General features: G+C 46.3%; 1 protein-coding gene across 1 annotated transcript; it reads left to right on the forward strand.

Moving 5' to 3' along the window:
• Positions 1 to 12069: 12069 nt before the first annotated feature.
• On the forward strand, positions 12070 to 13187 carry LOC146690396 (trace amine-associated receptor 13c-like). Its single transcript, XM_085434957.1, has 2 exons — positions 12070 to 12245; positions 12371 to 13187. The coding sequence occupies exons 1-2, from the start codon at positions 12073 to 12075 to the stop codon at positions 13185 to 13187; spliced, it is 990 nt and encodes a 329-aa protein (XP_085291083.1). The 5' UTR covers positions 12070 to 12072.
• Positions 13188 to 14782: the final 1595 nt, after the last annotated feature.

The following is a 14782-nucleotide window of genomic DNA, read 5'->3' on the forward strand; positions in this document are numbered from 1 at the left end:
CACCACTTCCATCCACCCATCATATGGCACTGCCTCCCCCGTGACAGCAGTTACACTGAGTTCCTCCTCCATTAGTTCACTCAGTGGGCGGATCTCTTTTTCAGGTAGGTACTTGTTCTTCCAGGCGTGGTCTATGATGCTCACATTTGCCCCGTTGTCCTCCATCGTGGTCTGGATAACCTGTCTTAAGAGAGCTTCATCAGAAACAGTGGGGTCAGCCAGGAGCGGCTTCAGGTCCCGCCTGAGGTCCTCGTGCCTTTCTCCCATGCCTTGATAAACTGCGTTCAGGAACACGCCCTGGAGTGTGGAGGCATCATACTTTATGACTGAACTTGCCTGCTTGGATGTGAACGTTATTCTTTGTTTCAGTCCGATCATGCGATACAGGAATTGCTGTGGAGATTCGTTCTCGTGTTGTTTATCACACATCAGTTCCTGAAAGAGCTTGGTGCTGGTTTTCTCTCTCAAATGGGACTGTAGGAAAATTTTCAGTTCTGTAACTGTCAGGTCTTCCTTGTTCACAAGCATGTCTTTAAAGTTTCCACCCTTGATTACGCGTAGGACTCCTCTAATTATGTCGTCATCTTTGTGTTGTTCCCTGCGTGTTACGGCCGAGAGGGCCAGGCTGTGGGTGTGGACTCAAATGCAGACACAGAGGGAGGCAAAACGGGCGTGAACACAGTGCTTTATTTACAAGTGCCTAGTGAACTTACAAAACAGGAAACTATGAATGCTATGAACTATGAATGCTATGAACTGTGAACTGTGAGGCCAAACTGTGAACATGAAACTCTGAGTGCTATGGCTAGGTGCTAGATTTCACGGATGGATCCGGGGAAAGGAAAAAAGGGGCAGCGGCTTGGATGGAGGTACGCAGTCCCTATAATGAGAGGAGACAAGTAGTCAGTGGCAGTCTAGTGAGTCACAGCTGCAGGATTAGGCTATGGAGGTTAGGGCTTACGCGTTGCAGGTTTAAAGTGTCATGCGAGGAGGGGGTGTCCAGGGGGTTCCGGGTGAGGAGTGTCCAGAGAGGATCCAGAATATGCTTGGAGTGAGGGACTTGGCAGGGAGGCAGGCAGGTGTAGTCCGATGATGGAAAGGAAGAAACCAGATGACAGAACCAGCGTCCAGGCGGAAATGTGAGTAGTTTGGGAAATGTGTCACACAGTGGAAAATTGTGTTTTTGTATTTTGTTTTGGACTAGACTGTGTTGGTACATAGTGTCGATTTTATTTGCATGATTTTATTGTAATAGTGATATTGCATGTTTGTTTATTGATATTCCTATTGCATGATTTTATCCCCATATTTATAGTGTGTGTTTAGTGTTGATTGAACAATATGCTTTTTTTATTCCACTGTGGATTAAGCGGACAATTGTAGGCACCTGTGAGGTGGGGGCGTTCCCCGATGTGGCCTATCAGCCGCCAAACTGACTTAAGGGAGATAGTGAGCGCAAAGACTGAAAGAGAGACACACAAAAAGTGAAGAGCTGGAAACAAAACGTGTGCAAGCCAGCACATGAACAGAAGGACCTCCGGCCTGACTGTGGGGCGCCACGAGACATTCAGCGATCGGCCAGCATAACCCGGCGATCCAGTCCGAACGGACAGAATAGCGACGCGTGAAATCCACAGTAGGGCAGGGGTACGCCTCTGCCTGCATCTGTGAGTATCGCTTTCCCACTGTTGGGCGCTAGGAGTAGCTTTGCCGGGGAAGGGTAACAGCGGCTGCGCCGACAACATTGCTGGCCCGTGTCTGTTGTTTCAGGGCGGAGCTACGAGGGAGGCCGTGCGCGGGTGTGGAGAGTGGCTGGACTGCACGATCGCGCACCGTCAGGAGGAGATAGGAGCCTCCTCCCTGGTCTTCTGCTGGCGAGATTCCCCATCCCGGAAGAGGAGTTCCTCTCCTGTCTCTTGCAGCTCAGGAGAATTTGCCCGTGTGTTGCTGGACTGTGAGAATTAGGACCCTGTGGGGAGTTTTTAGCATAGGGAAAAACATTCATTCAGCTTTGTGTTTTTAGTGTTTAAATCATTCCGGCCGGCCGGGTTTTTAGCGGGTTGCAAACACTATTTTTATTGTATACGGGGATTTTAGCTTGTATTTGTGACCCTGGCTGTGTTTTTTATGGAAAATAAATGGTGTGTTTGAAGCCAGCTAAGTTTCTGTGCTCTGAGCGCTGACCCACTCACTCCCCTTTCTGCTTGTATGTATACAGACGTGGTGGTAAAGATTTAGGTCCACCAGTTTAGCAGCTACAAACGCGACTGCCAGGTGGGTCCTATGACAAAGAAAACACGGTGAGGAGAAAAGCAGTAGTTGAGGGTTCTCACAAGGGCTTGGCGGCCTAGCACTAACATGAGTTAGCAGAAGATCTGGCAGAGGTCTGTTGTGAATGCTGGTCTTATATGCTGGTGACTTGATTGGAACCAGGTGTGGAAGCTGATTGGAGTCTCTGCCTGAAGGTGGAGCCCAGCGGAGTAGAAAAACCCTGTACCCACCCAGACCATGACAGTACCCCCTCCTCAAGGATCGCCCCCCGGCGACTGAGCCGACCCGGACACGCGACGAGACCTGTAAAAAGCAGAAACAAGCGCCGGGTCCAAGATCAGAGACGGAGACACCCATGAACGCTCCTAAGGCCCGTACCCCTCCCAGTCCACCAAAAACTGCCGGCCCCTGCCCCTCCACCGCACGTCCAAGATACGCCGCACCGAGTAGGCAGGATGACCATCGACAAACCGGGCGGGAGGAGGGGGGTTGGAAGGAGGGCACAGAGGACTAGACAACACTGGCTTGACCTGCGAAACATGGAACACTGGATGGATCCGCAACGATGCAGGTAACGTGAGCCTGACTGCCGCAGGGCCGATTAGCCTGTCAATCTTGAAAGGCCCAATATAGCGCGGAGACAGTTTGCGAGAGGTTCCCTGGAGCGGGATGTCCTTAGCCGCCAGCCATACCGTCTGCCCCAGAGTGTAAGTAGGTGCTGCCGTGCGCCGCTGGTTGGCGTAGTGGCATTGGCGAGACACAGCGCGCAACAGCGCCTCACGAGTCCGCGTCCAGGCCCGGCGGCAACGCTGCAGATGATGCTGGACAGAAGGCACAGCAAGCTCAGCTTCTTGCTCAGGGAACAGAGGTGGCTGGTAACCTAAGGATGCTTCAAAAGGTGAAAGACCTGTGGCCGAGGTGGTGAGTGTGTTATGTGCATATTCAACCCACGGTAAGAATGTGGACCAAGAGGCTGGATTATGGGCAGTAACGCAGCGAAGAGTGGTCTCGAGTTCTTGGTTTAGGCGCTCAGTTTGGCCATTGGTCTGTGGATGGTAGCCGGAGCTCAAACAGGGCTTGGCCCCCAGGGCCGTACAAAAGGCTCCCCAGGCCTGAGAAGCAAACTGGGGACCCCTGTCAGACACTATTTCCATTGGGATCCCATGGAGTCTGAAAACATGTTCAACCAACAGTTTAGCTGTTTCTGAAGCAGTGGGCAGTTTATCTAGAGCTATGAAATGTGCTGCCTTTCCCGCTGAGTCTGGGAGTCCTGTAACAAAATCCAATGCAATATGTGACCATGGCCGGTGTGGAGTGGTTAGTGGTTGAAGCAGTCCGTCAGGGCGGCGATTTCTGGACTTATTACGAGCACAAACTGTGCAAGCAGCTACGTATTCCCGTACATCCCTATCCAACATCTCCCACCAAAAGTGTCTCTTCAGTAGCGTAGCTGTCCTACCTCGGCCCGGGTGACCTGTGAACTTGGCCGTGTGAACCCATTCCAAAACCTTGGAGCGGGCTGCTGTGGGTACACAGCGCTTGTTAGCTGGACCGGTGCCAGGATCAGGTTCTGCTTGTAGAGCCCGCTGAATGACGGAGTCTACTTCCCATGTGACAGCCCCGACACGACAGCTGGCAGGGAGTATAGAGGGTACTTCTGACTGCTCCGAGGCAGATTCGAACTGGCGGGAGAGAGCATCTGGCTTAACATTCCGGGTACCTGGGCGATATGAGATAGAAAAGTTGAAACGGGCAAAAAACAGTGACCAACGGGCTTGGGGTGTATTTAGTCTCTTTGCATTCCGTAGGTATGTTAAGTTTTTATGGTCTGTCCAGACTATGAATGGGTGCTCAGCCCCCTCCAGCAGCTGATGCCACTCCTCCAATGGCAGTTTCACAGCAAGCAGCTCACGGTCCCCAACATCGTAATTTCTCTCTGCCGGAGACAAGCGACGAGAGAAGAAAGCGCAGGGTTGTAACTTTGCTGATGGACTAGTATGTTGAGACAACACTGCCCCCACTCCAACATCTGATGCGTCTACCTCTACAATGAAGGGCTTGCTGGTGTTGGACTGAATTAGCACAGGAGCTGTTGCAAACAGTTGTTTTAGCTTGTTGAAAGCTTTGTCGGCTTCGGCAGACCATGTGAATGGGTGCTTGGTAGACGTGAGGCGTGTTAGAGGTGCAGCTACCTGACTGTAGTTCCTGACGAATCGCCTGTAGAAGTTGGCAAAGCCCAGGAACCTTTGGAGAAGCTTACGGGATGTGGGTACCGGCCACTCTGTGACTGCCTTGACCTTTGCTGGATCAGTCTTCAGCTGCCCCCCTGCTAAGATATAACCAAGAAAAGAAACTGACGATGCATGAAACTCACACTTTTCTGCTTTCCTGTACAGTTTGTTCTCCAATAAGCGCTGGATGACAGCACGGACATGAGCGTGATGTTCCTGGAGTGATCTGGAAAAGACGAGTATGTCATCCAGATATACGAACACAAATCTGTTCAGAAAGTCCCTGAGAATATCATTCACCAACGCTTGAATTACGGCTGGGCGTTCGTTAGTCCAAAGGGCATGACCAAGTACTCGAAGTGGCCCAGTTAAAGGCCGTCTTCCACTCATCTCCTTGCCTAATGCGTACCAAATGATAAGCATTACGAATATCCAGCTTTGTGAAGATAGTGGCGCCTTGCAGGGACTCTGACACAGAACTGATGAGTGGCAATGGGTATTTATTCTTTATAGTTATGTCATTGAGGCCACGGAAATCAATACATGGTCATAGCGACCCGCCCTTCTTACCCACAAAGAAGAATCCAGCTGCAACAGGTGAAGACGACGGTCGAATTATTCCAGCAGCAAGTGACTCTCTGATGTACTTCTCCATAGCAACATGTTCTGGTTTAGATATGTTGTATAATCGCCTGGAGGGCAAAGGAGCACCGGGGAGAAGGTCTATGGCACAGTCATAGGGTCTGTGAGGCGGCAAAGATTGTGCCTTACTCTTACTAAAAATCTCTTTGAAATCGTGATATTCAATGGGCACACCAGTGAGATCGGGGGTTGTTTCTTCCAACGCATAGGGCTCCTCAGGGCCCGGGGGACACGCCGACATCAAACAATTAGAATGGCAGAATACACTCCAGCTTATTATCTTCTGTCCAGACCAATCCAAGTGTGGATTGTGTAGCTTTAACCAAGGCTAGCCGAATGTGAGGGGAGTGTCAGGCGATGAGAGGGCAAAGAAAGTGAGCTCCTCCCTATGATTTCCTGAAGTGATTACAGTCACTGGCTCTGTGTGGTGAGTTATTTGTGCAAAAACCTGGTTATCAAGTGCTCTCGCTGAAATAGGCGGGTCTAAAGGCACAAGGTGCAATCCTAACCGTGTGGCGTGGTCAAAACTGATTAGGTTTTGCTCTGAACCGGAGTCGACCAGGGCCTGAAAGGAGTGCGTGGCACGGCTGATAACTAAACTGACTGTGAGAAGCAAACGGGGTTTATCATCACTATGAGAACCGCCCACCCGTATCCCCGAATCTACTGGCGGGCTGGCCCTTTTCCTCTCTTAGGACATGCTGCGATTAAATGTTCTGTTGACCTGCAATAAAAACACGCGCATGCACGAAAGCGACGCTCTCTCTCTTCCGGCGGCAGCGACCGTCATCAATCTGTTTGCAGATACTGTTAAAACTAATGTCCGATGCAGTATCAGTTATTTGCCCACCATGTATTTTGAATTCCTTCCTCTGTAACAGGGGCAGGTCGCGAAGGGCAATCACACTCTCGTGGGCTGGGGCAGGCAGTGCTCCCGCAGCCATGTGGTGTTGCTGGGGAATCAGTGGATGTCTGATGTCAGTTGGTGGTGAGTTAGTGGCACGAGGCCCGCTGATGTGACCGCAGCTACCCGTCCTACACTGTGGTCCCTCTGGGTCAGGTGCGTTGATGCTGTGTCTGTGAGATTTGTTCTGCCCCTCCCCTGAATCTGTGAGCAGTTGGTGTATGTCAAAGTTGGGGGTTGCCACTTCGGGAGCGTAGCCACCCATGGGAGATATATGTTTGCCATTAATGTTATCACTGGCTGGTGGCATCACAGGCGTCCCTTCACCACAAGCCAGATCTTTGGGGGGTGGTCTACCCTTATCCCGGTTAGTAATAACCAAGTCAATAGTGTCTTGTAAACATAACAACATGACCAAGCCCTCATCCTCTAGCTGTAGGAGTGTGGAGCTGTTCATATAAGCAGTGATGTACTCAATGCAACCTTCCTCATCGTCCTTGTTTAGCCTTTCTGAGTCCAGTTCAGCCACCGGGTCAAGGTGAGTTGCAATGTCGTATGCTTCATCAGCCGTTAGCCCCCAGAAATCTGTTACAGGCCCCACTATGATGGGCGCGTAGCCAGATTACGATCCTGTAAAACAGGAGAGAAAGTGAACACAGGAGACACGCTGCTGTTCGCCTGGTCAGTCTTGCCAGAATTTATTCATACAACACAAGCATATCTGCTCCACTCTTTTGTTAACTCAATTTCACAATAACTGCTCATTCCCTCACATGGCTTGTTTTCTACCAGTACATTTCAATATTAGTCCACACTACTGGCATAAAACAACAAAGGGTTTAAATGAATGAAACTGTCACGATCTGGTACAGGGATTCAAACGCAGAGCGGTAAGGTATCTCCAAGGTGTAGTTTATTTACAGTGCCAGTGCAATATATGTACAGTGAAGGGATCCAAAACTCCGGGGGAATCACAGGGTAACAGTGCCAGTGCAATATATGTACAGTGAAGGGATCCAAAACTCCGGGGGAATCACAGGGTAACTCGCTCACGTCTTCTTCGCTCACACTCACACACGTTCCCGCAGCAGGGAGGTCGCAGGTCCGGGGGGGGGAAGATCTGAGGCAGACGAGAAGGCAGGTCACCAACTAATCACAAATCACGAATATGAAGCACAAGAGCTGTGAGAACACTAACGTTAGGGGTACAATCATCCAGCGACGAGAGGATCTGTGTTCCAGCCTCAAATAGTGCTCCCGGTGATGATGGGTGAGTGTTGTCAGGTGTGTGTGTGGGCCAAGGGCGGGAGCCCACAGTGAGCTCCGCCCAGGCAGAGAGGGAGAGAACAGAAACAGCAATTGTAGCCTTGTGGGGCCGACCAGGCAGGCACGGAGACCATGACAGAAACAAATGGCAACTACACCTCTTTTCCCATAAATGAGATAAACAATATAATTCACATCATCATGGTAGTGTCTTATCATAGAAAGGAAACTCTACTTTCAACATTACTGCACTACTTTCCTTGCCAGCATTTTTGTTGGCCGTACTCTTATTAGCGCTCTCGCTTCATATGTCTTTTTCAGACCAGTTAGATTCTAACACTGAAACAGCAAGTTTACACATGACTTCAGGCGGGCTCAGAACACTTTACACACACACGTTATACAAAACATTTGTCATGAACACAAAGCTACAAGTTTATCAGGAACTGTAAACCCAACTGGGTTGGTGCTTCTTATTATTATATGGAGTATTATACGCAGTTGCAACAGCTTGCTAGCGTTACCCAGGCATGCAGCCTAGCTATAACATCCTACAGAGCTAAAGTAGCTCACATAGCGACAGTATAATACATCACATATCACAGACCCGTCTTATGTCATGAAAGTTTATGTCATGGATTGCCGGGGCAAGCCGTGTGGAATGTAGAAAAGGACCCAAAAGGCAGCAGCTCTGGTGCAGGTGAGTGTTTATTTACAGGGGTGTAAGTACAAACAGTGGTGGCGACAAAACATGAAACCGGAAACCTAAACTGGGTAAACTAATAAGACAAACCAGAATGAGGATGCAGGGAGGTCCGGAGAAATACATGCAGGGAGGTCCGGAGAAATACATACGGGGAGACCGAGGGGAAACAACACAGACGAACCAGCGATTACTAAGACAGAAAATACAACTTAAATACACTCAGAACACAGGGAGATTACACACAGGTGGGAGACACAGCTGGGAGTGATTAACATGACGAGACCAGGGAGGCAAACTGAAAACACTCACATAAGACGCAGACCTTCACAATAAAACAGGAACACACGGGGGGGAACAGGGTAAACACCAATTAGAGGAGAACAGAACCAAAATCGCGAAGAGAAAACACAAAACGCTGGGTCAAAAGGACCCAGGATCATGACAGTATCACAGTGTCCAACTGTGTATTTCTTTGTGTTTTTGACCACATTACTGACCTGTAAAACAGGAGAGAAAGTGAACACAGGAGACACGCTGCCGTTCGCCTGGTCAGTCTTGCCAGAATGGAAAACTTATGCACCCGACTCAGTTCCCAAAGCACGCTGCGGCCCCCTACTGTCCAAAGTGTTATACACTCTCCTGGCAACAGGGAACTTACATGACATTGTGGCTTTAAATTACACCAATAAACCAGCAAAATAATACATGCATAATAATCTCTATATATCACGACACTTAACTCACAATTGTGACCACATTTCTGTGTGGATCACAGTAGCAGCAAGAGTGCTAGAGCCAGAGCTGGGGAGAGGCGAGCTGGAACAAACCATTTTGGGAAGGGGGTATCTATACTTTTGTTGTTGAAATGTTACGTTTCAACCAAGTACTGTAATCTTTTTATAATTTTAGTAGTGTGTCACACAAACAGCAAATATTGTGAAAAAAAAGCAAGAAATCTTTGGGGGTGCGTTGATTCATTTTGGGGGTGCTTCAGCACCCCCAAAAATGGGCTAAAATCGCCCCTGCATAATGGGCTTGGATTTACAACATTATAAATGAAATGTGCTCTATGTGCCCTTACTCCCAAGAAATGGGAGTAAGGGCGATAGAGAACTGATTGGTGCCTATGCCATTCCCAATATGTGCTGGCTGACGTCGGGGCAGCATGAGTACGAGCATTTTTTATTTTTTTTTGCCGATGCCCGTGATGCCGCCCCCCACCACGATGCCGCCCGTATCTAAAACCTCATTCAAGTCTGTCCCGTATCTAGCAAGTGAAAATAAAAATAATAAAATAAACAATAAAAGGTGAATCAAATAGACCATTACGGCAAGGCCTGGATGGTCCATTTGGTAAAGTAAATCCGTTGGGCATCTTTCTTCGCCTTTAGACACTAATTCTGATGGCAAAAGAGCCAAACGGGAAAGGCAAAAAACACACACAAAAAAACAAAAAAAAACAAAAGAATTACACAGACTGAATGAAGCTTGATGTGAATTTTATCTATACGTGAGTGAACGTTTAAATGTGATTTAAATGTGAACTCTTAATGTTAAGAGTAACAAATGTAGTGTAAAGAACTGATTTTAAAGTTTAAAAGGTTAAACCTGTTTTAAATCATGTAAGTCAGGTAGATAGACAGAGATAAGGTGTGAGTGGACATCGGATGATTAAATGTCAACAACTTGAATGCCCAGCTGAGTGTCTCTCTAGGCCTGGCTGTGCTCATCCCTCCTTCAACCTCTCCTCCCCAAAAATAAAAATAAACTTACAGATTCTTAGTTAGATTAGTAAAGTATAATTGATTTCAATATTTTTTGTGATTTTCATTATTTTATTATGCTATTGTGTTGCTGAATTCCATTAATAAAATTTCCTGCAATTCAAGCCTAAATTGTGGACATTCACTTTTTGACCTTTAGTGAAGCAGTAAAGGTAGAAATCCAGGATTATTTTTATTAGTGCAAATACCTCTCACAGGTTACCCCGTCTTCCAAGCTACTAAAATAATACCAGAAATAACAAGTGCCATGTTAAATAACAGGTTAACAGGTGAGACTGATGGGCTACTCAGGTTACGTCTTATCAGGGTTAGCATGAAAAACACCTGGCTGATTTAGAGGTAGTCAGTACTGGGCGAGTCCCCTCAACCACATCAGTGCCAGAATCCTACATTATCCACTGGGGAAGACTCATAGGATCAGGGATTAGGACTTTTTTTTTTTAAATCACCAAGCTGAAATCAACTTCCTGTATAGGGGTTTTGTGGGCCTACAGATTGACAAGTTGAGTCAATTAAATAACTGAGACTTCCATTTCTGACCTAGAATGGTCACTCCTCCACCGCTCCAGAAATGTCATGAATCGCTGTGCGGCAGGCAGGAGTTGGACCCAAAATGCAGGACTCACAGACTCGGGGAGGTGAACTCAAAACACAGCTTTATTTGCTGGTAGAACAAACATACAAACTAGACTAAACTGGGAAACCATAAACTAAGAACTCACAGGGAGACACAGGGAGATCCACACACAGCATGAGGGACGACGTCACGCCGAACAGAGGGAGACGCAGACAGAAATACACAGAGGGTTAACGAGGAAAGTGGGAACACACGGGGAACACAGGTGACACTGATAATCATAACGAGACAGGGCGGGGTGAACTGAACATGACACGTACGGGCGTGAGAGTCACAAAGTAAACAGGAAGTGCACAGAGGTTCAGACAGGAGGAGAGAGAGCACGGGGAAAACACAGACATAACGGGCTGGGGAAACATGAAACAACCACAAAGGGAGACGAGGGCTCATAAATACACAGGGCACACAGGGGGGGGAGAGAGAGCACGGGGAGAACTTGGACATAATGGGCAGGGGAAACATGGAATAAAACATAAGGAGAGACGAGGGCTCACAGATACACAGAGGGGCACACAGGGGGTAAAAGCCATGAAGGGAAAACACTTAGGGAACAACACAACAGGGCAACTCAGAAAACATGGCCTAAATAAGGAACAAAATACAAACATACAAGAAAACTAAGAACACTGGGCCAACATGGCCCAGGACCATGACAAGAAATCGTTAATCAGAGCCATTGTTAGTCATTTCGACTGCAGCAGACAAGCTGCCAATCGAACATAACGTCACACCACAACTCTCTCATAGCGGATGCTGTGCAGGTGCGTCCGCACGACACCGCTGACCATGCCTCACCACACTCATTTATTTCTGATGGCATAATGTCATTCTTCAATTTGGATTTATCCAAATAAGAGTGTGCATAGCCAAATTACAAAAAAAAAAAAATCTTCCACTAAGGCTGCATTACAAGCTTCAGAAGTATACAAATTTTCATAAAATGACTGAACTGAATATTAATATAATTTGGGGTGGTAAGTATGTTTCCACATTCATCCTTTATTGCTGTAACAATGAGGATTATTTTTTATTAGTGCAAATAGCTCACACAGGTTACCCTTCCTTCAAAGCTACTAAAATTATACCAGAAATAATAAGCTACTCAGGTTACGTCTTGTCAGGGTTATTATGGAAAACACCTGGCTGATTTTGAGGTAGCCAGTACTGGGTGAGTCCCCTCACCCACATCAGCATCAGAATCCTGCATTGTCCACTGGGCAAGACTCATAGGATCAGGGATTAGGACCTTTTTTTTTTTTAAATCAGCGAGCTGAAATCAACATCCTGTATAGGGGTTTTGTGGGCCTACTGATTGACAAGTTGAGTGAATTCAATAATTGAGACTTCCATTTCTGACCTAGAATGAACAGAGAGAGAGAGATTAGGATACAGTAAAAGAATCCCAAGTACAACATATCCAAAAGGAATTTAGAAAAGAGAGAGAGGCAGGCCTACAAGAAGAAAATAGTGAAGCTTTAGGCCAAGACGAAGGGAAGGGGGAAATCAATGTCCAATAAAAACTGAAAGAAAGAAGAGGGGAGGAGTTGAGAGGATGTGGTGTTGGGATCAGTTATATTACTAATTGTAGTCATAACTCTGCCAGAGCTGGAGCTCTCTGCAGGTCTGTGGAGATGGATACTCAGGATGGAGCAGAGCTCTGCTTTCCACAACTCTTCAACATCTCCTGCAAGAAACCTACAACTCCTCTGTCTCAAGTTTTGCTCCTTTATATTGTTGTGTCCTCAATGTCTCTGCTGACTGTGACTCTCAACCTGCTCGTCATCATTGCAGTCTCCCACTTCAGGCAGAGTTTCATATTTTTTACCTGCTGCTGTGGCTTTACAAGTGTATACCTGATTTGTTATATCTGTTTGAATACTTTCTTTCTGTTGACTTTTTTTTTTAAATTATATTTTCCTATCTTTCTAGGCAGCTCCACACACCCACTAACATCCTGCTCCTTTCTCTGGCTGTCACTGACTTTCTCGTTGGTCTTCTGTTTATGCCTGGAGAAATCCTGCGAAATACAGCGTGTTGGTTTCTTGGTCAGCTCACATGTTCATTGTATAATTATGTATCCTACATCGTTGCCTCTGCCTCAGTGGGCAACATGGTGCTGATATCAGTCGACCGCTATGTGGCTATTTGTGACCCTCTGCATTACCCCACCAGAATCACAGAGGGAAGAGTGAAACTCTGTGTCTGTCTGTGTTGGCTCTGCTCTGTTTTCTACAGCTATGTGATTTTAATAGATGATCTAAGTCAACCAGGCAAGCATAAATCTTGCTATGGAAGATGTATAATTTTCATTGAATTTATTGCAGGATTTGTTGACCTTGTTTTAGCCTTTATTATTCCACTTACTGTCATCATTGTTCTGTATATGAGAGTGTTTGTGGTGGCTGTGTCTCAGGCCCGTGCCATGCGCTCTCAGGTTACAGCTGTCACACTGCAGCTCTCAGTGACTCTAACAGCAACTAAATCAGAGTTAAAAGCAGCCAGGACTCTGGGTGTTCTTGTTCTTGTGTTTCTATTATGTTTCTGCTCATATTACATTATTTCACTTTTTGGAAACGAGTTGCTCAATAGCTCATCTGCATCGATTGTGATCTATATGTACTATTTTAACTCCTGTCTAAACCCTTTGATTTATGCTATGTTCTACCCCTGGTTTAGAAAAGCAGTGAAACTAATTGTGACTCTACAGATACTGCAGCCTGGCTCCTGTGAGGTCAGCATACTGTAGAAAAAAGAAATCATTCCTTAATGTACCAAATGGTATATCAAATTACTTTCTCTATCAATAATGTACTATATTAATTTTAAGACATTTAACAAGTAACATGCCATACATTACATTTCTTGAGTAATAACCCCAACACTGGTTGTCAAATAGTGCTGGTTTCAATTATAGAGGCCTAGAAAAGGGTTAACAACCCACTGGCAACCTCCTGTCACTAGCAACAAAATGTGCATTCTGATACTGTTTGCCGAGTGGTTGCTGGCTATCACTGGGTCAGACTGGTTGAAAACAGTGTCACAAAAAACCTCGACATGATTGTTTTAATCACCAAAATGTTGCTGTGGCTACTCAGAGGGAAGATTCCAGGTTTTCAAGTTTGCCTTGTTACCAGGCAGCTGCAAACCAGTCTTTAGTGTGATGAATCCTGTGTGGAGTGTATCTTGAGACCTGGGGTAGAAAGAGATTGCAATGCCCCCCTGGGTACCTTTACATCACAGCTAACAGATGCTAAAAAAGTCTTAATATCCAGCTTTATGTGACTGAAAATTATCAGAGTGTGTGTGTGGGTGTATGTGTGTGCGGTTGAAGCAACACTCTGAAGACACTAATTTGAGAGTCTGAGTTACAAAATGTGTGATTTAATAAAATAAGTTTCATAAAAGAAATAAATTGTGATTGACAGCAGAGTTTTTAAAAAGTAACAGAAACTCTTAATATGAATTTGAATTATTAAGGGATTGCGTTACAATAAATGTTCAAGTGAAAATGTGCTACACACAAATTAATTCATGTAGAATTACACAAACTGAAAAAACGGAGGGAGAGGTAAGTGACGGAAGTGATGGACAAGGTAAGCGACTCATGCTGTAACTGACGTCAGACGCCAGAGACTTTGGCGGAAAATTAAAGCGAATGGTAGTTTAGAATTGAACAAAGTTTCTTTAAGCTTCAGTATTACCAGATATACTAATCAATTGTCATATAACTAACAACATCTGTCCTATCATCTCTAATACCCTGGAGAACATCGGGGAGAGTTTAGACGTTCTCCAAGATTACATCGACCGCTGTTTCCAAGATTTAGTCATGAAGAAGGCTCAGAGTGTGTAGAACATCTCACTAATATTGTTCATTAATGCTGCTTTAATATACCTGTTCCGTGTAGTACGCTGCGCACGCACAAAGTGAGACAGCGCAAAAGTGAGACCCGCCCCCCCCCGGGAGTGAGGTGGCTTACGTGTAATGTCTGCTCAGTTACACAGTAAACAAAGCTTGCTAGTAATCACGAATCCAGATTCTTTACTGAACATCAAACATGGTGTCAGAAGTTGTGGTTTGGTCGTGTGCTACAGCCCTGCCGACGGAGTAGTAAGGCTAAAGTTTTCCCAGCACTTTGCGGACGAAGCAAGCAAGTAACCAGCTAGCGTTGCTCGGCTATCGTAGCAAAGGCTATTGAGCATCAACGACCATGTCAGACGGATTCCATAGACCAGAACCATTGGTGTTCAGTGGAAACATCATCGAGAAGTGGCGTGTATTCGAGCAGGAATACGACATATTTATAGCCGCTGCTCATTCCGATAAGGATGCTCGAACTA

Source organism: Copadichromis virginalis, linkage group LG16 (genome assembly GCF_057382275.1).
Source record: "Copadichromis virginalis isolate Kocher_CV1m ecotype Utaka linkage group LG16, C_Virginalis_male_GT1.1, whole genome shotgun sequence".
Classification (NCBI taxonomy): Eukaryota; Metazoa; Chordata; class Actinopteri; order Cichliformes; family Cichlidae; genus Copadichromis; species Copadichromis virginalis.